The 26,178-nt window shown below is 37.2% G+C and overlaps 1 protein-coding gene across 3 annotated transcripts in view; it reads left to right on the top strand.

The window, feature by feature from the left end:
• Positions 1-26,178, top strand: part of STIM2 (stromal interaction molecule 2) — a 166,082-nt gene that overhangs the window by 88,867 nt on the left and 51,037 nt on the right. For all 3 annotated transcript variants that reach the window (XM_023223031.1, XM_023223032.1, XM_023223030.2), the window contains exon 3: positions 5,246-5,360. In XM_023223031.1, the coding sequence (XP_023078799.1) occupies positions 5,246-5,360 (115 nt within the window). The remainder of the gene's footprint in view (positions 1-5,245; positions 5,361-26,178) is intronic.

The following is a 26,178-nucleotide window of genomic DNA, read 5'->3' as shown; positions in this document are numbered from 1 at the left end:
GAAGCACAAAGAGTCAAGTAACTTACTACAGTCATAGAACAAAAAGGAGATTTGGGATATCTGTGTAGTCTAGACCAAGTCTATGCTCTCAAACACTGTGCTGTTTGATATAACAATTTTAAGATGAAGAGAGAAACATGGGCAGTTCATGCTTTATTTGCTTTATTAACATGTTATCACATCTAAGAGTTTAGGAATCCGTGCATTTTTACAGAACATCCAGGTGAGCATGGTGGTGAAGAACTTAGACTTTAGAATACTTCAAAACTTACTTCCAGAATTGGGTCTCCTTTTAAATAGCTCTATGAAATAGAATACATTGCTGACTCTCTCTTAGCCTTAGTTTTTTCATCTTTAAAAGTGGCAATAGGCTGTGCATGGTGGCTCATGCCTGTAATCCCAGCACTTTGGGAGGCCGAGGCAGGCAGATCACAAGGTCAGGAGATCGAGACCATCCTGGCTAACACGGTGAAATCCCGTCTCTACTAAAAAAAAAAAATATATACAAAAAATTAGCTGGGTGTGGTGGCATGCACTTGTAATCCCAGCTATTCGGGAGGCTGAGGCAGGAGAATGGCCTGAACCCAGGAGGCAGAGCTTGCAGTGAGCCAAGATTGCACCACTGCACTCCAGCCTGGGTGACAGAGTGAGACTGTCTCAAAAAAAAAAAAAAGAAAAAAAAGTGGGAATAATAGTGGTACTTTTCTTGTGGATTTTTTCCGCTGAGACATTATACTAAGCTATTTTAGTAGTAGTTTCAAGACCTTGCAATTGTTTATGAAGAACCCATCTGTTTTAACTGACTCACATATCAGACCTTGGACATTGTATTGTTTTGATGACAGATGTCATTTGGGAAAGTCTGCTTACATTGTCAGTAAAGAAACTGTGGTTTTCTGCTCCATCCCTGTTATGCAGTTTGTTTCAGAATATCTGAAATGGGTGTATTGGGCAAACTTACATAAATGTCTGTTAATCCCCAAAATATGTATTACACCTTCCAGTATAATCAGCGTGATGCTCATTTGTTCATGTTTTAAACTTTGACAGTAACTCAACACCAGCATATAAAAACCACTCAAAATATTTTTGTCTAACACTTGCATACACTGTGTATGCATTTTACCTTATATAGTAGGCAATTTTATTTTCCTCATTCTACAGAAGAGAAAAATGGGGCTAATGAGCAGTTAAGTGCTTGCAAATGTCTTATAGTAAGTAGTGGAGTCAAATTTTGAGTATATGTCAGACTCGAGTCTGCATGCCCCACTATGATGATAAATCACCTCTCCTGAGTATTGAGGTCTTAAAATTATGTATTTAAAAGTAGAAGGGGAAACAGACTTATATCATGGAAATCAGGATAAAAATTGTGCAAAACAGGCCTCCCGAGGAATTAAAAGTAGAAAGTCACCAAGAACGGAGGCAGTTCTTTGTTCTGTGTCTTTCCCTGTGGTCACCTCTGTTCTCTTTCATTATTTTCTCTTTCTGCATATTTATTGGCTTCCTCTGTTTGCCTTACCACTTAGCCCATCTTGACTACTCATAAAATGGTACATTCAACATCAGTGTGTTTATCACCCTAAAAGTCCAGAGCTGTGGCCAAGTCGTCCAGTTTTTCATAATCTCAGTATAATTTCCTGTGAGGAGAATCCTGCCATCCTGGCATAGGCTCAGGGTTATTCTCCTGTAGGTGAGGTGTCTGTCTATCCTTTGATCAGATAGCTGTGGCTGTGGATGATAGATTGAGAGGGGGTAACTACACACACACAGGGATGTACACTAATGCTGGTGAGTATTTGTGTGGGAAAAGGGTATGGCCTAAATAGAGCCCCAGAATGTACCTATAATAACATATATCAGATTTTATTAAAGTGCTGTCATAAAAATAACAGCACAAATACAACATTGAAGTTAGAGGTGTGAGAAACTGAAATCAGTTTATTATGTGAAAACTAACTTCCCCAAACTGGATATGTAAAGCATTACTTTCAGTGGTACTAGAAAAGTTTATTTAAAAGAATCGTCTGAGTGAATCTTTTAAAAAGAACATTTGTCATTTATTTGCTGAGCACTCTCTTATGTACCTTGTCAATTTAGGATTCCCTATAGTAGGTTTGCATGTAATTGGATGTATTTACCAGGGAACGCTACATTATTTGCCATACATTATTTGAAGACTCACTTTGTTGAATTTCACATCCTATTTTCAGATTTCTCAATTCATGAATTGCAAATAAGAAGTATTTGTCTTTTGACAAATGAATACAAAGAAGGAGTATTTGTCTTGTGTGTGCATTTTCAGTTATTGGTGACTGTTTTTAAAATTTCTCTAGTTACCCTACTTCATTTCTAAAATGAGGAGGGATTTTTAACAAAGTTTTGGAAAAGTCTGAGCAGTCAGAATTATATGTTTTTTTCTTCTTTAGGATATTGGGAAAAGGTTCCATAGAACGTGATGATTTTTAATGTGTTTGGTTCATTTAAACATTTTCTGAACAAAAATATTTCTAATTATACTGGTTTGTAGTCACATTCTGTGATCACCATGTTGAAGATCTGTAAGATACAGAATATACTTTTATTTCATGTGGTTTGTTATCAGTTATTGTAATATCCTGGAGTCATACTTCTCATTTTAAAACAGAAGCAGTTTTAGATGGTAATTCCAGGGAAAATACAATTCATTGTGTTTATTCAATTTTCACCCAACTTTCTTAGGAATAGATAGTTCTTTTATACCAGATGAACTATAAGTATCTTCAAAAGCATAAAAAACTTTAAAAAATCTTTTATTTTGTTAAGTATGTTTGGCATATATCCATAAACTCATTCCGGCTTTTCTAAAATAGTTATGTGGCTAGAATGCCACATCTAGTCATGTGGAAATTTGCTTATTTTCTGAAATATATTGATCCTGAAATCCCAGAACTCCACATTTAGATTGTTTGTGTTCGTGTAGTGAGGATACTTTTTTTGGACATTGTCTTTAATATATATTACATAATGAAACAGTTGCCATTTGTTCCAACTGATTGGACCATTTCCAAGACAGATTTCCTCTCTGCTCAGTCCATTATTACCATTTTCAGTCTAGAATTTCTTTCCAGCTCTTGGACCTTTTCCAAGATAGAGACAATTTCTGAGCATCTCTTTGGTAGTGATTTTTCCAAGTGTCGCTACTGGACTTTGAAGGTGTCAGTCAAGAAGAGTTGGATGACAGGAGGACTTGGAGCAATCAGGCAGCCCCCTTAAATATAACTTAAGGCAGCATTTAGTATAAAGGAATAAGGCACTATTTAAAGAAGACAACAGATTACATAGGTTTTTCAGATTAATACTTTTCAAACTTTTGATGATGAGGGACCAGATTTTTAATTTCCAGTATGTATGTACAGGGTGGACAAGGTGAGCATATTTATCACATGCTTGACCCAGATGCTGTGAAAGTGTTTTCTGATTGTCATAATGCTGACACTACTCTGCTGACCACATGTTCAACAGTGTTGTTGATCCTAGAACATTATTTCTTTATTTTGCTCCCAGGGTTGCTGAGCCTCAGAAAAGTTAAATGATTTGCTCAATATTATACCACTGTTAAAATTTTCTTTTTCAGTTTCAGTAGAGAGCATCTCTACTCAGGCAGAATTTCATCTTTTGTCTGAAGGTGATGTTCATTGCTAGTGTAAAAGTCAGAAAAATATGCCTCTGGCATTTTTAACTGTGGGAAATTTTCAATTTCTGCATTGTGGACTTCTGAAATATTTTACATGATCTTACAGTTTTGGAACAACAGAAAAACAAAAAAGATACCACGTAAAATAATGAAACAAGAAAAATCAGAAATATTGAGGTAGAAAAAGCATAAACAATTTAAAAACTATTAGTTTCACATAATTAGAGTAATGGGTACATATGAGGAAAGTATCAAGAGATAAGGCCTAAAAGATTCTCAGAGATAAGATTAATAAGTGGTATTAAATCATAAAAAGGAGTTTGCTTTTTATTGTTAGACAATGGGAAACGGTTAAAAAAGTAATATAGAACAGATTAGTTTTTAGCAAAGATAATTTTAATGCTTTCTATATATTTTTTTTTAAGAGACAGGTTCTTGCCTTGTTGCCCAGGTTGGAGTGCAGTGGTGCCATCATAGCTCACTGCAGCCTCAAATTCCTGGGTTCAAGCAATTCTCCTGCCTCAGCCTATCTCTCTATATATTTTAAAGTAAGACTAATAGAAGGTGTACTTCAGTTTTGTAAAGTATGCTTTAACTCTAAACACCATAATCAAATGTTTTTGAATTAAAAGTAGTAGCTTAAAAAAGGCGGGAGAACATAGAAATATGATGCAGTAATTGAGAAGATTGTTCTGTTTTCAAACATCCCTGTCACCAAGTATTTGGTAAAAATGAATGCAGTGATATTGAGGCAGTATATTATGCTGTTGAATATAACCAAATGGCTTGTGTTGGACTCTCACTTCTGATATTCGTTATTTTTTCAATCTTGGGCAAATTGCTTAGCCTCTTTGGGCCTTGGTTTCTCATCTATAGAATGAAGAAAAATAATACTTTTCCTTATAGGACTGTGGTAAAGTTAAATGACTTCCTCTGTATAGACAGATATACAGTGGTCCCTTGGTGTCTGTGGGGGATTAGTTTCAGGACTCCCTCTTACCCGTGGATACCAAAATCCATGGATACTTAAATCCCTTATATAAAATGTTACAGTATTTGGATATAACCTACAGACATCCTCCCATATACTTTAAATTGTCTCTAGATTACTTATAGTACTTAATACAGTGTAAATGCTATGTAAATAGTTGTTATATTGTTTAGGGAATAATGATTTTTAAAACTCTGTACATGTTCAATACGGACACAACCATCCGTTTTCTCCCCTAATATTCTCAATTCCACGAATGCTGAACCCATAGATATGGAGGGGGTGACTGTATACACCTATTTGTTATATAACTTAGACTAATATCTGGTAAATAATAAACACTGAATTAAGTACTTTTACTGCTGCTGCTGCTGGTGCTGGTGTTATGATTAGTAGCAGAAGACATTTCATTAAATACATTTTACAAACATGTAAGAATAATATGACTATAATACCAAAAATTTACCAGTTACTGTTTGAAAATAGCCACCCACTGGATATCAGATTTTATTTTTTTCTCCAGTTATCAAGACTAAGGTAGTGAATTTATATTTATCTTAGTGTTTTCTCTTCTATAGTTCATCAGAGAAGATATGAAATATAAAGATGCTACTAATAAACACAGCCATCTGCACAGAGAAGATAAACATATAACAATTGAGGATTTATGGAAACGATGGAAAACATCAGAAGGTAAGACTGCCTTCGTGATCTGGCTCCCTCCCCTTCTGCACATCTAGCCTGCTTAGTTGTTGGTAACTCACTTATGCGTATGTTTTTACCAAAAAAATGAAAATAACATTTTTGTGATGATATTTAAATTTTAGTAAATAATTTTCCCTTCTTGTTTTTGAAAGATGATTTTTATCTTTCTGAGAGTCATTAAGCATCAGGCTGTTCTCATATAATTATAGTAAAATAAATAAGATAATGCATGTCTGAGAACCTAAAGTTGTAAAGCATTATTTCAGCTATTACATGACATTATTATAAAAGGTTTAGCAAATAAACATATGGAAACACAAAGTTTTCTTTTTAGTTGTGGAGAATATTTCCTAATGTTTTTAGGAGGCTATTACTGTTCAACTATTTCTTAAGTAAATCCTTTACGACGTCTCGTAATAGTTGCATGATAAAATTGGATAATTGGTATTTTATTCCCTTTTCTACTGTGAAGTTCTCAAGCTGTATTATGGACAGTAATTGTTTAGTACAGGAAAAGTCTGTGATCTAAAAATCTCAACTTGGTTCCTAATACTAGGCAGTTACTAAAATACAAAAAAAAAATTTACAAGTCCACTAAGCTTACATTTTTTCTTTTTCAGTAACTCAACTAAAATTCCTTCTTTCTAATGCTTCTGTTCTTTCATGAAAGTCAGCAATTATATTATAAGCATATATTTTTCTCTGAATAATTAAATTAAAGGGACAGATTACCAATTAAGAGTGTAAAGAAATAATAAAGTTTACTTGAGTCATTATAACATTTAAAAGTGAGAAAATAAAGCTGTCCCACCCACCAATGCTCAGCATTTTTCTTAGTACAGAAGATGGTAGATAGCTTGCTTACATGTTTTTCTGTTGAAATATACTTGGGTTGGGGGAAGAAAGAAGAAAACAATATGGACTTAAAAGAAAAATATATAGACTTTTAAAAAACCTCTCCATTTCTCTTCCCTACACCATTTAACAATAACATGAGCTTGGATAGGAATAGGAATAAACAAATACCAGTTTCATGAAGAAAAGTGAAAATGGTGGGGAACTCAGCAACAAACTTACCTTATTGACATGATATGGCTCAGCAATCCATAGATACTAAGAAGGGAGGTGGAGATCCGTTACAGAGTCTATTGCTATTAGTATTTTTTTAAGGATTAAAATATGTAATACATTGATTGGAACCCACTTGAAGATGTTTGAATGAAGAAAAAAAATTTTGACCACTTAGCTCTTGTACTACCTTTGTTCAGCCACCATCATCTCTTGCCTGGATAATTGTGGCAGCCTAATTCATCTCCCTGCGTTTGTGCTCTGCTGTAGTCTCTTCTTCACCTAGCAGAGTACTCTAAAATGTAAATTAGATCTGCCCATTACTCTGTAGTAGCTCAGAGTAATAGTCCAAATCTTTACAAAGACCTGTAAGCCTCTACATGTTCTGCCTTCTACTTCCACCTCTCTCTCATCTCTTACCTCTTCCATTCCATCTATCCCGCTTGCTCACTGTGCTCCATTCCTTCTGGACCTGTTGCTGTTCCACAAATGCAGGAATGCACACTTCCTCGTGGCTAATTCCATCACCTCCTTTGTTAAAGTCTTTATCAAGGGCTATGCTCTCGGTGAAACCTCTCTGGCCACCCTGTTTAACATTGCTAACCTCCCCTTTTACTCATTTTTCTTTTTTTTTCTGGTACTCTTGATCTTTCTTACTCAGCTTCACACTTTCCTTTTCCCCTATCATGTATCACCTTCTAAGATACTATGTAATTGGCTTATTCATTATATATATATCTCCCTTTTCTCTCTGCCTCACCCCCAAGAATGTAAGTCTTATAGAGCAGGGGAACTTTGCGTGTTTTGTTTATTAATGTATCCTAAATAAAGAGGACTCTATTCTTAAACTCCTTTTTGTTTTCCCACCCTAGTGACTTTGGTGAGATCTTTTGTGATCGATGAGAATGTTTGTTTGCTTGTTTTTTTTACTTTTTATTTTTTATTTTAAGCTAAGGCCTTTCCAAGCTGAATGACCTCTTAAACCTTTTTCCCTAGGCTTTCACCTTAATTTGAGATCTGACCATTATGATAATGAGGGATTTCCCCAGTTCAAACAGTTGGCCTAAGTTATCTCCTCTCTGCTTTCTTTTCTCTAAGCCCCAGTTGGCTATATAACCTTACAGAGCCTGGGAGAAGTAGTCTCAGGACTCCTACTAATGCAGCTGGATGGGATGAAAGAGAGAGGAGTCAAATGATAATAAACTTTTACTAGAAGCTTTATAATGACCTAGTTGATTTTTCTCAACCCATATCAGACTCTGTTTATTAAAGGGGTCATGTAAGGGTTGGGCATTGTTGCTGTAGCACTGATTTTTGAAACACTCAGGCTCCAGGAGGAGTCCCAGGGACCGGGCATGTTGAGTGTGCAGGGCTCTGCTTTTATCTGTTATATTTCATTTCTGTTTAAAATTTATCTTGAGAAACGAAAAGTAGTTCTTCTGAAAAAGTTTGAAAACTGCTGAAGTAGAGATTAGAATGTACCCCTAACAATAACAGGTAATTCAAGGTTGTTTACTTGAATATATACAGAAACGTGTGGGTGTGTATGTATATAACACACACTTACATACACACACGGCAAATATATGCATTCATTCTTTGCTCATCATTGTGGTGTCTCCCATGCCTAGCGCAGTGCATTCACTTAGTATTCAATAGTGAATATTCACTTTGATATTCAGTAAATCATTGTTGAATGAATGAAAGTGTAATGCCTGATAATTATTGGATGCTCAGTAATTCACTTGGTCAAATGTTTTGAGTACAGGCGTTTCTGTTGTAAGACATTACGTGCATTTCTTAAAAATTTTTGTTTTTTAAAATTATGAACTTAAAAATGACAGTTTAGGGGAAAAATGGGACTGAAGGAGACTATTCAGAACCTTATTAGCCATAGCATTAACAATAGTAATAAAAATACTAGTACAGGCCAGGTGCGGTGGCTCATGCCTGTAATCCTAGCACTTTGGGAGGCTGAGGCGAGCAGATCATCTGAGGTCAGGAATTCAAGACCAGCCTGGCCATCATGGCAAAACCCTGTCTCTACTAAAAATACAAAAATTAGCCAGACTTGGTGGCACGCTCCTGTAATCCCAGCTGCTAGGGAGGCTGAGGCAGCAGAATCACTTGAACCCGGGAGTGCGCTACTACACTCCATCTCAAAATATATATATATAGATATACTAGTACTGCTAAAAAGAATTTTAAATTCCTAATCAATACATACTATATAGTAGATGGAGGAATTTACATTAAAAATAATGAAGATAACTTTATAGAAAGATGGATGGGGCGTTCTAGTAGAGTTGAGGTTGCTAAAAAATGAAGACAAGGGCAAAGTGCATGAAGGTGAGAACCGAGCAACAAGCATTTCCAAGACAGAGGCTCTGGCCAAATTGAGCAAAGATGAAGAAGGAGGGTAAGTGGAAGCTCCTGTTTGTAGCTTGCTGTATTGGCAATTAGTATACTTTGCATCCATTTGATATTACTTGGTGATGTGAAATGAAACCGTGTTTGGAAAAGTCACATATGAAATGATATGACTTTTGATTGACGTGACCCCTGATTACTAGTGGCACATAAACTAATTCATGTTACAGAAGCACATGCAGCAAAATAGACTGTAGTGTTGCATTGGATCCTGGGGATTAATGATGAGTTAAACATGGATCTGGGGTATACAGAGCAAATTGCTGAGTAGGAAAGACAAAAAAAATAATTACACTATAAGGTGATATGCACAAAATAGCAGTAAATTTAGGGTATGGAGGTAGCTCACCGGAGGGAGTGATCACTATTATACACAGAAGGTGGCGTTTGGGATGGGCTCTGAAGGTTGACTCAGGAGTTCTAGAAGGAGACAAGAAGTAGAACATAAATGGTAGCTCCCCCATGGCATCTTTTTTTTTTTTTCTTGAAATATACAGGGTCTTGCTCTGTCACCCAGGCCGGAGTGCAGTGGTGTAATCATACCTCACTGCAGTCTCAAATTCCTGGGCTCAAGTGAACCACTGGAGTATTTGAGACTATCGGCGTGCACCACCACGCCTGGCTTATTTTTTGTTTTTTGTTGGGATGAGATCTTACTATGTTGCCCAGTCTGGTTTCCAGCTCCTGGCCTCAAGCAGCCCTCCTGTCTTGGCCTCCTAAAGCACTAGAATTACAGAGGGGAGTCACCACACCCAGCCTCCTTCTTTAGTTACCTGAAAATTTGCTAGAAGTGAAAGTGGAGGTGGCATGCTATAAGGAGTATGTAGGCTTTCAAACTATACCGCTTTAAATTCTGGCTCTTCTATTTATGAACAGTGAGACATTGGACAGATTTTGAAAATTCACTTATAAAATGTAATTCTTATGTGACATAAATGAGTAATGTAGTAAAAGTACCTGGCGTAATTTCTGGCAACACCTGTTAGGCACTTAGTAAAGGTTGATTCTCTCATTCAGTAATAATGTGAAATAAACTAAAAAATTCAGCCATATTCAAAGTTTTATACTGTTTTTGACTTAGTCTCACAATATTTATAAAATGAACAGACTAAGCTATATATGTACCATCATTGTGTGCAAACTCTGGACAGTGAAATGTACCCAAAATCTTTCTGCAATGTTGTCAACTGCGGAAAAGTAAAATTATTTTATGCAGAAGTTGATCCTGACCTCAAATAGAATTTCAACAGTGACTTTAATGCTGTGTGTGTGTATGTGTGTGTGTGTGTGTGTGTGTGTGTGTGTGTAGAGAGAATGCTTGGTCAAGTTGCACATGGCAACTGTCTAATGCAAATGAAAGCCATTTAAAAACTAGTATTAGATTTCAGATAGATTTTGATAAACTGGATACGTTGTGAGAATTACTGAATACTTAAATAGTAGTCAGATACCTAATGCAGGAAAATATAGATAGAAAATTATTGGTTATATACAAGATTTAGGAACTGTAATAGATAAAAAACTGATTAAGTAATATACTGTTTTTAAAATGAAAAGTCACTGGGTTAGTTATGTGACAACCATGAGGTAATCTTTCCATCCTATTCAGCACAAATCTTAACCTACCTAAGGTCGCCGTTTAATTTTGGGCTTTACAAATTGAATTGACATTTGGAAATTTAAGAGAATATTTATTTATTTATTTTTTAAGGATCAAAAATTAAAAGGAGCTGAAATAGTCTGAGAGAAGAAAGATACAGGCACTTAATAATGGTTATTTTCAAGAGTACCTAAAGGCTAGCCAGAGATTAAATGACCAAAAGTATTTTGTTTTTGTTTAGGACAGTGAAAATATAAGTATTTTATGAAAGAAAATATAAAGAAAAAAAAATTCTGACCATGGACATAAAATTCCTAAAAGTAAGGGAAGTTAAAAATATTTTAAAAATATATAGAACCTTTATATCCATAAGATTTTTCTTCTGGATATGAAAGTATAAAGGGATTTCTAAGTGTTGATAAAATCCAGCAGCTCTTTAAAGTGTATGATGTTGGCTACAATGAGACTGGAATAAAAAAACTGTAAATAGAAAAGTGTGTGTGTATTGTTTAGCATTATCAGAAGAGTAATGCAAAACATAAGCTTTGCAGATAATAAGATAGTGTTATCTTTGTGGCATCCATCAACAAAATATTTATTTGTATATTTACAACATGCATCACACTCATTAGTAGAAAATAAGGAAGTATGAGAGACAAACTTTCTCCTCCAGGAGCTTAACAATGTTTTGCATGTATGCAGATGAAATGTTAAATAGCAATTCAAGAGGGTTTGATTAAATACTATATAAATGACATGATTGTAGGAATCTAAGAGAATGGGCAGATTTATTACAGGGAAGGCTTCATTAGGGAGATGGCTCTTCAACAGGACTTTGAAAGATAAAATTTTCATAGAAATAAGAAAGAGAGGGATATACAAGTTAGCACATTAAAATAAATCTAGATGTAAATGCTAAATCCTTCAATAAGCATAATTTATACAAGAGATAATACATTTTTAGTGTATGTGAGATAATAAACACTTAAAATTTTGTCATTTGGTCTTAACATGTAGTGCGTAACCATCTTGTGCCTTAGTTCTGTCATCTGTTAAATGGGAGTAAAAGTTGTCTACCACATAGTAAGTGATGAACAAATACCTGTTATTACTGTTTTTGTAAGGTAAATCTGACCATGGCACATTTATGGGATATTGCAGACTCATATTGCTGGAAGAGGCGCTGAGTTGGAGAATGCTGGGAGATTGGGTCAGAAAAGGAAACCAGACTATAGTGAATCTCTGTGTAAATCTGATGAGCAGCTCCAAGAGTGGCAAGTATGATTCCACTCATATTCCAGTGCTTACCAATCCATAGTGATTCCCTGGAGCACTGTATTAAGGAAGCTTGGTCTGTATCTGTCTTGATAGTAAAAAAGGATATTATTTTAGCAATTATCTATTAGCAATATTTTACTGTGTGGGAGGTGGTAGTGTACTTTAGCATTTTATCATCATTGTACTAAGTATTAAGAGCTACTATAGCTTCTTGCTTTAGAAGGCCTGGTAATGTAGAAGAGTTATAAAAAGACAAATTCACTATTGGCAGGAACATTAGCATTGAGTTGAATATAATATGGCTTTGAGTGGGAAGAATGAAACATGAATTCTGAGCCGTGTCTTAAAGGAAGATTTGGGTTAACTTTTCCCCTGTGTTAAGAATGAATTCCAGTTTTTTCCTCCCTGTGATTTTTGGATCCACTGGGCATGGAGGGGGGTTTATTTCACAGATTTATACAGGAAAAATTTTTTAGTAAATACTTATTATGAGAAAGCCCTTGTCTTAGGTTCAAAAGATACACAGATGAAGACTGTGTTCTCTGTCCTTCACCTGTCTACAGTCTGTTGGAGAAAGATCTTTTAACACGTAATTAAGGGATGTGCTACGATCTGTAACTGAGATTATGTAGAAGGCACTGTGGGATAATAAGAAGAAAAGCATGTCCATCCACCTGCAGAAGTAAAGCCAGACGAGCTGCATGAAGGGACATTTACTTTTCATCTCTTGTCACCCCTTCAGGGAGAGACACTGTGCTAGATTAATAGCTAGGAGGATAATTGTACTTAATATAGTGCATTGAAAAACTCAAGGCTGTTAATATGCTACAAATACCTGTGCTATTTTAGTAAATCAGGTTTTAACACTTTTCAGCTTTCCTACAGTGCTTTTAGCTTTAGGAGAAGCTCTTGTTATAGCCACAGTGGAGGGATTGAGTTTTAATTGTTCACAGAAAGGAGCTTATGCAAGGGAAGGCCCATTCTTGAGGTAGAGTGTAGTTTCAGAATAACAGATGTCATCATTTCTACCACTAACAAAAGGTCTTTAATAGTCCAAGTTTCTTCTGTGAAGAGAATAGGTGACACCAGTATGTTGCTCATTCGCTCTGTCAACCAACATTTAAGGGATTTTAACTTGGGTTTGCTAGAAAAATAGTGTAAGTCTTTCTTGATTAATTTACAAATTTGGCAAACACTGTTCTATATTAATCATTAGTTAGAACGGATTTTTGTACTTCATACAGAGTTTGCCTCCTTTTCCCTTTATTATCAAATAGCTTTCTTTTTATCATAAAATTATCCACATGAGTTCAGAGCACTCACAGTAAGTTGCTGATTGCTCTTAATCATGACCTTATGTTGCCTTTTTAGTTTCTATTCCCTTCACTTCAAATCTACCCATCAGGGCTATTTCAGTTTTATTAATTTTCCTCTTTTTCTTTTTCTCTTTCTGTTTTTTTATTGTCAGCTTTTCGTCTTTTACTTAAGTACACTTGAGTTTTGGAGATTTTGGATCATTGCATATGCTGATTTGCTGGGATTAATTCTGTCTTTTTAGTTTGTGGAAGATACTTAACTTTGAGACAATCCTGCCTTTACAGAGATTGTTCTTGGTTTTATTCTGAAATAGAGACTTCCTCTCAGAAGAAGATGCAGAGACCAACTACGTATCACATCTCTCTGTCCTGTAGAAAACTTGACAATTGTATTCTGTAGGAACACGTGAAATAAATGTTTTGAGCCTTGTTTTTTCTCACATAACAAGTTTTCCAGTATATAATTCAACATATGAAGCTTTTCTTATGATTTAAGGAGGTACTATTCTAAGATTGTTGGTGAGTTTGCCTTTTGGTTTTCTATACACCTGAATTATTCTACATTTCTTCTCTGCTATGTTCACAGACTCAAAGGATACCTCAAGGTTGGAGTACAGTAACAGAACCTTCTGCAGAAGGTAAAAATGAGGGCTGTCCACTTTTCACTGTGATGGACTATCTAGAAAACAGTAGCCTTTTTTGGACATCATATTGTCCTTTCTACCCTTTTCCTGGTAGTTGGAAAACAGTTGCATATGCATGTGTGTTACATTTTCCTTTATCCGTCTTTGTTTTGGGAAAGGGGTGGGAAGGAGGGACTCAGGAAATAGTTTTAGATTTTCAAATGTAGGTTATTGCAGTAGAGTCACTATATTAAATTCTACTTTATGTGGAACAAATATTTTATTCCCACTGCTTTTGAATAAAGGACTTGTTTGTTGAGTATGACATTGTTAAATTTTTTTTTCTTTTCAGACAAATCTTATGCTTGAGTCTTTTCCCCCCATTTAACTGAATGTTACTTAGCATTTTAGTAGCGACTGTAATAGAAATAATGTAAATTACAAATATTAATACAATGAAAACTAAAACTTTCCAAGGTATTAGCCAGCCCTTTCAATTTGAATATGACCTTTGCTCTTTCTAAAAATTCTAAACATTTCTATGATTCTGATAATGTATATTTATGTATATGTTACATATATAAATATATAGCTCAGGGGAAATAAATGATAAAAAATAGAATAAATCACTTAGCATGTTTTTGTATCTTAAAAACCGTTTCACTCTCTGGATGGTTACTCTGCATAGAATAGAACTAATAAAGCTTACATCTTTCTGTCTTTCTCATCTCATCTGGTTTTATATTTTAAAGATAAGAACCTCTTCAATAAAAGGTGTTCAGTAAGCATTCTTCCAATCCTTGGATAATCTTCTGTTTCTCCCACTCTTTGCATCAACATTAATTCTTTCAGGATGTTGAAAATAATAGATCATTTAGATACTTTTGATTTCAGTGTTTTAATCGGATAATTACTTACTAGTTTAAAATTAAGAATCTAGATCAGTCTGACAAAATGAAACAGAATGGCAGTTTTCATAGAAGGAAATTTGTAGTTTTTATTTCCATCAACTTTTCTTACCAAGTAATCAGCTTAAAAAATGCAAAACAGGTGTTTATCACTAGGAGATGATAGTTGCATATGGGCAGTGTTCTAAAATCAAACAGAGATTTGTGATTCACTCACGTAAAGGTATAATAATTCAAGTCATATAAATTGAGAGTTCATTAAAAGAAGGAAAGGGAGAGAGTAGCCTTGGGGAATACTGGCATTAAGGAAAAGGCAAAGAATTGATGAATGAAATCAGTAATGGCCATCAGAGACATGGAGAGAATCAGGAAGGCACAGTGTCAGCATTTAGAGAGGGGAGTGTTTTCAGGGAGGGATAGACGTTTTCAGGGAGGGATAGATAGTACAGCGCATAGACTTGCCATATTGCAAAGTGTCTGCCAAGAGTCCTCCTGAAGAATTCTTCATTTAGGTCTCAGTAATAAGAATAGATGTACTGCTGAGCAGACGTTTTGTGTTTATATTGTGAATGCTGTGACTGATTTTGTTTCCTTCTTTGTCTGCCTTTTGTAACTGTTATTAAGGATCTCGTATATTTTGTAAGTGCCTTTAACTGAGCTTCATTTTATCTTTCTGGTCCAGCGACATCTTTCATCTTTTATTCTCTTTGCATTGTATGCATCTTCGTAAGTGATTTCTTTTCTCCCTTTTCCTCCTCCCCCGCCCCTCTCCTCCAACAAGTGGGGGTTAGAGAGAGGAGAGATGAAAAGTGGCTAGTAGCTTGACACAGAGAAATACTATGTATGTGAAAAAACCCATTAGATTTGGGAAGAATAAAATTACTGTTAACAGGCAGGAAGATCAGTAGTTTGAGACTAGCCTGGCCAACAAAGTGAGACCCCATCTCTACAAAAAATAAAAAAAATTAGCCAGGCTTGGTAGGATGCACCTATGGTCCCTGCTACACAGGAGGCTGAGGCAGGAGGATCACATGCACTCAGGAGGTCAAGGCTACAGTGAGCCATGTTTGTGCCACTGCACTACAGCCTGGATGACAGACTGATACCCTGTATCAAAAAAAAAATCATTAACCTTCAGGAAATTTAAATATTGGTATGGGGAATGGAGTGACACAGACGCACACTCACACACACACACTCAGATCCTGAGGAAGATGTAAGTGGACGCAACCCAAGTGTCCATTGGTGAATGAATGGATAAGCAAAATATAGAATATACATACAAGGGAATAGTAAGAAAATTCTGACATATGCACAACATGGATAAACCTTGAGAACATCATGCTAAGTGAAAAAAGCCAGTCACGTAAAAAACATTGAGATTCCACTTCCACGAGGTTCTTAGAGTAGTCAGAATCATAGAGACAGAAAGTAGAATGTTGGTTGCCAGGGTCTGTGGGGAGGAGAGAACAGAGAGTTGTTGAATGGATACAGAATTTCAGTTTTGTGTAATAAATTGAAAAGAGTTCTGGAGATGGATTGTGATGCTGGTTGCACAACAATATGAATATCCTTCATACCACTGAATTGTATACTTAAAATTGGTTAGGATGGTCAATTTTATGTTATGGGTATTTCACTACAATGAAAGGATTTAAGAGAATGAGTGTGTACAAAGTAGAAACAGTGGGTGACTCCTATTTAAGGAATAGGTGAGAAAATGGAGGGAAATGCAATGGTAGTTTTTAATTAAATGGGTCGTCTGAGCAAGTAGAAAGTTTTCTTAAGAACTGGTAGATCTTGGCTACTTAAAAGACAAAAGGGAAGCACTGGACTGATATTTTTAAACCTGAACATTAAAAAATAATTCAGCAATTACTTTTTGAACACCTGCTATGTGTTAGAGGTAGTCTTATTATATATTTTGTTTCATGTCAGCCTTATTACATATTTTGTTTCATGTCAGCTTTCTTTTTCTTCATGGATAGTTGTGTCAGTTTATGGATTGAAAAGATTTTGTTAGGCTAATAAGAAAATAATTTAAACTCAGACAGGCAAGAAACTTGTTGACAGAATAATTCTCCATTGCTGGATGGCAGTGACTCACAGGCATATCACTAACAATTTTTAAATCCTTCTTAGAATTCATTTTCTGTGATGAATTTGTGTGACAATCCTGGTTGAACAATGTCTTGAACTTTGTGGAAGGGGATAGAGGCAGGATGGGGAGAGCTGCGGTGGAGGGGCAAGTAATTAGAGAAGGGCGGCCCAAGAGATTCCTTCACTTTTAAATTGGCTTATGCATTTGTGAATAATAATAGGTTTCTGTGTGCTAGTTGCAATCCCACTGATCCAGAGCCTGTGACCTTAGCAAAGGTAAGCATATCCCAGATTGCAGTGTGAGATAGTTGGAGATTGATCTGCTTTGGTAGTGGTCTAAATTTCTCTCATCTGTTTTTAATGAGCATGCTCAACTGCATGAATCTGTTGATGTCCTTAGACTGCATTATCTTTTAGATGTGTAATTGGAAGCTTTTGAATGAGGGAAGGTGAAGTTTTAAGTTAGTGAATATGTGCTTTAGGACTGTGTCTGGATTCTTTGAGTGGTTTTCAAGAATGCCCAAAAGAGTGATCACTCTAGATTCTAATGGAACTACAGTATATTAAGTACAGGAGGCTGAATTTATCACAAAACTAAATGCTTAATAAATTCCTGTGCATAACTTATTGTTCAACACGCTTTGTTGAGTGGCTTGAAATTACAGTATAGTATATCTTCTTTTTTACTACAAAGTTTTATTTTAAAATTTGAGCAGTTTGTCTAAGTCTTTCAAAATATATAAGTAATCTTTTTATTTAAAATAAATTATATTTTCCAAAATAAAGATAATGAGAAGACTAACATTGTCTTGCATTTTTGCAGACCTCTTCAATGTCTGACTCATTGGAGGGTAGTTAGATTCTCATAGCTGCTTCTGTATCCAATCTGTTGTAGGATATTGTTTTGGTTTTAGTGTATATATGTATTTTTATTATTTTTTAAAATTATACTTTAAGTTCTAGGGTGCGTGTCCACAATGTACAGGTTTGATACCTAGGTATACATGTGCCATGTTGGTTTGCTGCACCCATTAACTTATTTACATTAGGTATTTCTCCTAATGCTATCCCTCCCCCAGGCCCCTACCCCCTCACAGGCCCCAGTGTGTGATGTTCCCCACTCTGTGTCCCAGTGATCTCATTGTTCAGTTCCCACCTATGAGTGAGAACATGCAGTGTTTGGTTTTCTGTCCTTGTGATAGTTTACTGAGAATGATGGTTTCCAGCTGCATCCATGTCCCTGCAAAGGACATTAACTCATCCTTTTTCATGGCTGCATAGTATTCCATGGTGCATGTGTGCCACATTTTCTTAATCCAGTCTATCATTGATGGACATTTGGGTTGGTTCCAAGACTTTGCTATTGTGAATAGTGCTGCAATAAACATACGTGTGCATGTGTCATTATAGCAGCATGACTTATAATCCTTTTGGTATATACCCAGTAATGGGATGACTGGGTCAAACGGTATTTCTAGTTCTAGATCCTTGAGGAATGGCCACATTGTCTTCCACAATGGTTGAACTAATTTACACTCCCATCAACAGTGTAAAAGCATTCCTATTTCCCCACATCCTCTCCAGCACCTGTTGTTTCCTTTTTAGTGATTGTCATTCTAACTGGCGTGAGATGGTATATCACTGTGGTTTCGATTTGCATTTCTCTAATGACCAGTGATGACAAGCATTTTTTCATGTGTCTGTTGGCTGCATAGATGTCTTCTTTTGAGAAGTGTCTGTTCATATCATTCACCCACTTTTTGATGGGGTTGTTTGCTTTTTTCTTGCACATTTGTTTAAGTTCTTTGTAGATTCTGGATATTAGCCCTTTGTCAGATAGGTAGATTGCAAAACTTTTTTTTCCCACTTTGTAAGTTGCCTGTTCACCCTGATGATAGTTTCGTTTACCGTGCTGAAGCTCTTTAGTTTAATTAGGTCCCATTTGTGAATTTTGGCTTTTGTTGCCATTGCTTTTGGTGTTTTAGTCATGAAGTCCTTGCCCATGCCTATGTCCTGAATGGTATTGTCCAGGTTTTCTTCTATGGTTTTTATGGTTTTAGGTCTAACACTTAAATCTTTAATCTATCTTGAATTAATTTTTGTATAAGGTGTAAGGAAGGGATCCAGTTTCAGCTTTCTACATATGGCTAGCCAGTTTGCCTAGCACCATTTCTTAAATAGGGAATCCTTTCCCCATTTCTTGTTTTTGTCAGGTTTGTCAAAGATCAGATGGTTGTAGATGTGTGGTGTTATTTCTGAGGCCTCTGTTCTGTTTCATTGGTCTATATATCTGCCTTGGTACCAGTACCATGCTGTTTTGGCTACTGTAGCCTTATAGTATAGTTTGAAGTCAGGTAGTGTGATGCCTCCAGCTTTGTTCTTTTTGCTTAAGATTGTCTTGGCAATGTGGGCTCTTTTTTGTTTCCATGTGAGCAGTAGTTTTTTCCAGTTCTATGAAGAAAGTCATTGGTAGCTTGATGTGGATAACATTGAATCTATAAATTACCTTGGGCAGTATGGCCATTTTCACGATATTGATTCTTCCTATCCATGAGCATGGAATGTTCTTCCATTTGTTTGTGTCCTCTTTTATTTCACTGAGCAGTGGTTTGTAGTTCTCCTTGAAGAGGTCCTTCACATCCCTTGTAAGTTGGATTCCTAGGTATTTTATTCTCTTTGAAGCAATTGTGAATGGTAGTTCACTCATGATTGGCTCTCTGTTTGTCTGTTTTTGGTGTGTAGGAATGCTTGTGATTTTTGCACATTGATTTTATATCCTGAGACTTTGCTTAAGTTGCTTATCAGCTTAAGGAGATTTGGGGCTGAGACGATGGGGTTTTCTAAATATACAATCATGTCATCTGCAAACAGGGACAATTTGACTTCCTCTTTTCCTAACTGAATACCCTTTATTTCTTACTCCTGCCTGATTGCCCTGGTCAGAACTTCCAACACTATGTTGAGTAGGAGTGGTGAGAGAGGGCATCCTTGTCTTGTACTAGTTTTCAAAGGGAATGCTTCCAGTTTTTGCCCATTCAGTATGATACTGGCTGCGGGTTTGTCATAAATAGCTCTTATTATTTTGTGATACGTTCTATCAATACCTAATTTATTGAGAGTTTTTAGCATGAAGGGTGTTGAATTTTGTCGAAGGCCTTTTCTGCATCTATTGAGATAATCATGTGGTTTTTGTCTTTGGTTCTGTTTATGTGATGGATTACGTTTATTGATTTGTGTATGTTGAACCAGCCTTACATCCCAGGGATGAAGCCCACTTGATTGTGGTGGATAAGCTTTTTGATGTGCTGCTGGATTCGGTTTGCCAGTATTTTATTGAGGATTTTTGCATCAAAGTTCATCAGGGATATTGGTCTAAATTTTTCTTTTTTTGTTGTGTCTCTGCCAGGCTTTGGTATCAGGATGATGCTGGCCTCATTAATAAAATGAGTTAGGGTTCCCTCTTTTTCTACTGATTGGAATAGTTTCAGAAGGAATGGTACCAGCTCCTCTTTGTACCTCTGGTAGAATTTGGCTGTGAATCCATCTGGTCCTGGACTCTTTATGATTGGCAGGCTATTAATTATTACCTCAATTTCAGAACCTGTTATTGGTCTATTCAGAGATTCAGCTTCTTCCTGGGTTAGTCTTGGGAGAGTGTGTGTGTCCAGAAATTTATCCATTTCTTCTAGATTTTCTAGTTTATTTGCGTAGGGGTGTTTATAGTATTCTCTGATGGTAGTTTGTATTTCTTGGGATTGGTGGTGATATCCTCTTTATCATTTTTTATTGTGTCTATTTGATTCTTCTCTCTTGGTCTTTATTAATCTTGCTAGAGGTCTATCAATTTTGTTGATCATTTCAAAAAACAGCTCCTGGATTCATTGATTTTTTTGAAGGGTTTTTTTTGTGTGTCTATCTCTTTCGGTTCTGCTCTGATCTTAGTTATTTCTTGCCTTCTCCTAGCTTTTGAATTTGTTTGCTTTTGCTTCTCCAGTTCTTTTAATTGTGATGTTAGGGTGTCAATTTTAGATCTTTCCAGCTCTCTCTTGTGGGCATTTAGTGCTATAAATTTCCCTTTACACACTGCTTCAAATGTGTCCCAGAGATTTTGGTACGTTATTTCTTTGTTCTCATTGATTTCAAAGAACATCTTTATTTTTGCCTTCATTTCGTTATTTACCCAGTAGCCATTCAGGAGCAGGTTGTTCGGTTTCCATGTAGTTGTGTGGTTTTGAGTGAGTTTCTTAATCCTGAGTTCTAATTTGATTGCACTGTGGTCTGAGAGACAGTTTTTCGTGATTTCTGCTCTTTTACTTTTGCTGAGGAGTGCTTTACTTCCAATTATGTGGTCAATTTTAGAATAAGTGCAATGCGATGCTGAGAATGTATATTCTGTTGATTTGGGGTGGAGAGTTCTGTAGATGTCTAGTAGGTCTGCTTGGTGCAGAGTTGAGTTCAAGACCTGGATATCCTTGTTAACCTTCTGTCTTGTTGATCTGTCTAATATTGACAATAGGGTGTTAAAGTCTCCCATTATTATTGTGTGGGAGTCTAAGTCTCTTTGTAGGTCTCTAAGAACTTGCTTTTTGAATCTGGGTGCTCCTGTATTGGGTGCATATATATTTAGGATAATTAGCTCTTCTTGTTGAATTGATCCCTTTACCATTATATAATGGCCTTCTTTGTTTCTTTTGATTTTTCTTGGTTTAAAGTCTGTTTTATCAGAGACTAGGATTGCAATCCCCGCTTTTTTTTGCTTTCCATTTGCTTGGTAGATGTTCCTCCATCTCTTTATTTTGAGCCTATGTGCGTCTTTGCATGTGAGGTGGGTCTCCTGAATACAGCACACTGATGGATCTTGACTCTTTATCCAATTTGCCAGTCTGTGTCTTTTAATTGGGGCATTTAGTCCATTTACATTTAAGGCTAATATTGTTATGTGTGAATTTGGTCCTTTCATTATAATGTTAGCTGGTTATTTTGCCTGTTAATTAACGCAGTTTCTTCCTAGCATTGATGGTCTTTACAAGTTGGCATGTTTTTGCAGTTGCTGGTACCGGTTGTTTCTTTCCATGTTTAGTGCTTCCTTCAGGAGCTCTTGTAAGGCAGGCTTGGTGGTGACAGAATCTCAGCATTTGCTTGTCTGTAAAGGAGTTAATTTCTCCTTTACTTATGAAGCTTAGTTTGGCTGGATATGAAATTCTGGGTTCAAAATTCTTTAGGAATGTTGAATATTGACCTCCACTCTCTTGTGGCTTATAGGGTTTCTGCCAAGAGATCCCCTGTTAGTCTGATGGACTTCCCTTTGTGGGTAACCCCACCTTTCTCTCTGGCTGCCCTTAACATTTTTTCCTTCATTTCAACCTTGGTGAATCTGACAATTATGTGTCTTAGGGTTGCTCTTTTCGAGGAGTATCTTTGTGGTGTTCTCTGTGTTTCCTGAATTTGAATGTTGGCCTGCCTTGCTGGGTTGCAGAAGTTCTTCTGGATAATATCCTGAGAGTGTTTTCCAACTTGGTTCCATTTTCCCCATCACTTTCAGGTACACCAATCAAACATAGGTTTGGTCTTTTCACATAGTCCCATATTTCTTGGAGGCTTTATTCATTTATTTTTACTCTTTTTTCTCTAACCTTGTCTTCTCACTTTATTTCATTAATTTGATCTTCATTCACTGATACCCTTTCTTTCACTTGATCATATTGGCCATTGAAGCTTGTGCATGCATCATGAAGTTCTTGTGCCATGGTTTTCAGCTCCATCAGGTCAATTAAGGTCTTCTCTACACTGCTTGTTCTAGTTAGCCATTCATCTAATCTTTTTTCATGGTTTTTAGCTTCCTTGCAATGGGTTTGAACATCCTCCGTTAGCTCGGAGAAGTTTGTTATTACCAAACTTCTGAAGCCTACTTCTGTCAACTCATCAAAGTCATTCTCCGTCCAGTTTTGTTCCCTTACTGGCGAGGAGCTGTCATCCTTTGGAGGAAAAGAGGTGCTCTGATTTTCAGAATTTTCAGCTTTTCTGCTCTGGTTTCTCCCCATCTTTGTGGTTTTAGCTACCCTTGGTCTTTGATGTTGGTGACCTACAGATGGGGTTTGGTGTAGATGTCCTTTTTGTTGATGTTGATGCTATTCCTTTCTGTTTGTTAGTTTTCCTTCCAACAGCCGGTCCCTCAGCTGTAGGTCTGTTGGAGTTTGCTGGAGCTCCACTCCAGACCCTGTTTGCCTGGGCATCACCAGCAGAGGCTGCAGAACAGCAAATATTGCAGAACAGCAAATATTGCTGCCTGATACTTCCTCTGGAAGCTTCATCCCAGAGGGGCAGCCACCTATATGAGGTGTCTGTTGGCTCCTACTGGGAGGTGTCTCCCAGTTAGGCTACACGGGGGTCAGGGACCCACTTGAGCAGGCAGTCTGTCCATTCTCAGAGCCCAGACGCTGTGCTGGGAGAACCACTGCTCTCTTCAGAGCTGTCAGACAATGATGTTTAAGTCTGCAGAAGGTGACTGCTGCCTTTTATTTAGCTATGCCCTGCCCACAGAGGTGGAGTCTAGAGGCAATAGGCCTTGTTGAGCTGCAGTGGGCTCCACCCAGTTCCAGCTTCCCGGCTGCTTTGTTTACCTACTCAGGCCTCAGCAATGGCAGACCCCCCTCCCCAAGCCAGGCTGCCACCTTGCAGTTCTATCTCAGACTGCCGCACTAGCAGTGAGCAGGGCTTCATGGGCGTGGGACCCGCCAACCCAGGCACAGGAGAGAATCTCCTTGTCTACCGGTTGCTAAGACCTTGGGGAAAGTGCAGTATTTGGGTGGAGCGTCCCGTTTTTCTAGGTAATCTGTCACAGCTTCCCTTGGCTAGATAAGGGAAATCCCCTGACCCCTTGTGCTTCCTGGTTGAGGTGATGCCCTGCCCTGCTTCAGCTCACCCTCTGTGGGCTGCATGCACTGTCCAAACAGTCCCAACGAGATGAACCAGGTACCTGTTGGAAATGCAGAAATCACCCATCTTCTGCCTTGATCACGCTGGAGCTGCAGACCGGAGCTGTTCCTATTCGGCCATCTTGGGAGTCTCTTTTTTTTTTTTTTTAGTGGCAAGAGATGGAGACTCAAATTACCTCAAGTAATGAGAAGTTCATCGTAAAGATGCTTGATCACCAATGATTTGATTGATTGCAAGTTACAAAAATCAGACTCACTTGCTTTATTTATGTGTAATCAAAAATTTATACTGTAATCCCAGCACTTTGGGAGGTCTAGGCAGGCAGATCACTTGAGGTCAGGAGTTTGAGACCAGCTTGGCCAACATGATACCCTGTCTCTACTAAAAATATAAAAATTAGCCGGGTGTGGTGCGTAACTGTAATTCCAGCTACTCGGGATGCTAAGGCATGAGGATTTCTTGAACCTGGGATACATAGGTTGCAGTGAGCCAAGATCTTAATACTGCACTCCAGCCTGGGTGACAGGTTGAGCCTCTGTCCCAAAAAAAAAATAATAATTTTTCCTGTGAGACAGGACAGGCATTATTCTAGGCTTTGGGTATAGAGCATTGAACAAAATAGATATTCTGCCCTTACAGAGTTAACACTCTTTTAGGAGACAGTGAACAAGTTTGCATGTATGTATGTGTGTAGCTAAATATACACTCACACAACTGCTGGAACGGGTTATTTATGTGAAAAAATAAAGCAGGGTAACAGTATAGTTAGTGAGCAGATAGAACAAGGACTAGTTAGAGAATGTGGTCAAGGAAGAAGTCCCCCAAGAAGAGGTTTTTGGTTATAGATCTGAGTGGCGCTAGAGGGTGAGCCAGGAGACAATCTGGATGAAGTATATTCCAGGTTTAGCGACCAGCCAGGCCAAGGCTTATGACTGGCATAACCTTAAAGTGTTTAGGAAACTGTTGGAAGGCTCATGTAGCTATAAAGTAGTAAGGAATGGGGAGAGTGGTGGGAGACAAATTAAATTGACCAGGGAGACAGGACCAAATCTCATAGGACCTGGTATGGCCAGGAAGGAATATGAGATTTATTATATGGGTTATGTAAGTATATTGCAAGTATAACTCCATTTAGGAGTTTTGAGCAAAGTAGTGATGTGATTTATTTTTCAAAATGTTATTGTAATTACTGTGTGAATATTAGACTCTTGAGGAGAAGGGGTCAGGAGTAGAAGTAGAGACCTATTGAGGCCCCACGTGAACTGGTGAGAGGTGATGGTAATCTGGCGAGAAGGAAATGACTGGGAAGTCTGATTCATGATATATTTTGAAGAAATAGCTGGCAGGATTTGCTGTGGAATTGAACTCAGGATGCTAATGGGGGCCAGGGACAGGAATAAAAGTTGATTCCTAGGCTTTGTTTGGTATTGAAATTTCTTGGGAATAGGAGTAATTAGGAAAAAAACCAGAAATCTGAACAGGCTCATGGGGAGGTTGTTAATAATGGGGGAAAACATTGAAAAATACTGGTTGAGATCATGATGCAAAGAGTGAAGGACCAAGTACTGTGAGATCAAGAAGTAGAGGAGGACCCTGGAGAGAAGGCTGGGAAGAAATGGCCGGTGAGATAGGAGAGCCAGGAGAATGTGGGGACCTAGATGCTTAGTGAAGAAAGCATTTTAAGAAAAAGCAATGTCACGTTCCAGAAATCTGAATAAGATGACAACAGAGACTTCACAATTGGATTGGCAAAGTCAAAGTTAAGTTTATTGATCTTAACAGAGACAGATGTCACTGTAGGGGTAGAAGTAAAAGTCTAATTGGAATGGATTAAACAGGAAGTAAAGACAGTAAATATTGTTGACTTTAAAAAGGAAGAGTCAAGAAATGGAACTCTGATACGTGAAGGGAGATAATGATGGGAATGATTTTTTTTTATTTTTTAAATGATAGGAGATTTTCATCATATATACATATACACACATATACATATATATATTTAAATCATATATGCACATTCCATATATGTGCGCGCGCGCGTGTGTGTGTGTGTATAGATACATGGAATGACCCAATTAAGAAATAATTGATACAGGAGAAGATCAAACTATCTTAATTTAAAAACTATCCTCTTATTTAATAGGAGAGTGCTGGTATATAGTCAGGGGCTTAATCCAGCCTGGCCCAGGTCCTCTCTTTCTCTGTTTCTTTCTGGATTTTGATGTTATTTTCTCCTCCTGTGTTTCCTAGAGGCTAGTTCTGTGGCTGATGGCAGTTGTAGGCTTATGTTTTCCTAGGATCATGGCCAAAGAGAACTAGGAGTCTTCCCTGTCTGTTTTAGTTAGAGAAATGCCAGAAAGTGACTTAGGTCATGTGGCCAAATCTAGATCTGTTGCTGTGACCTCCAGAATGGGGTCCTGTGATTACTTCTTTCCCCATCTGCCTACCCCAGGTGATTAGGAGTCTTGTCTCCAAAGAAGGAAGAGAGAGAAGGAGTAACCTAGCAGCCAGCCAGCCATTACAGGTTGATGACTAAGAATCACTAGA

This window comes from Piliocolobus tephrosceles, chromosome 3 (genome assembly GCF_002776525.5).
Source record: "Piliocolobus tephrosceles isolate RC106 chromosome 3, ASM277652v3, whole genome shotgun sequence".
Classification (NCBI taxonomy): Eukaryota; Metazoa; Chordata; class Mammalia; order Primates; family Cercopithecidae; genus Piliocolobus; species Piliocolobus tephrosceles.
The sequence above is the reverse complement of the archived record's forward strand: the minus strand, read 5'-3'. Positions and strand labels throughout refer to the sequence as shown.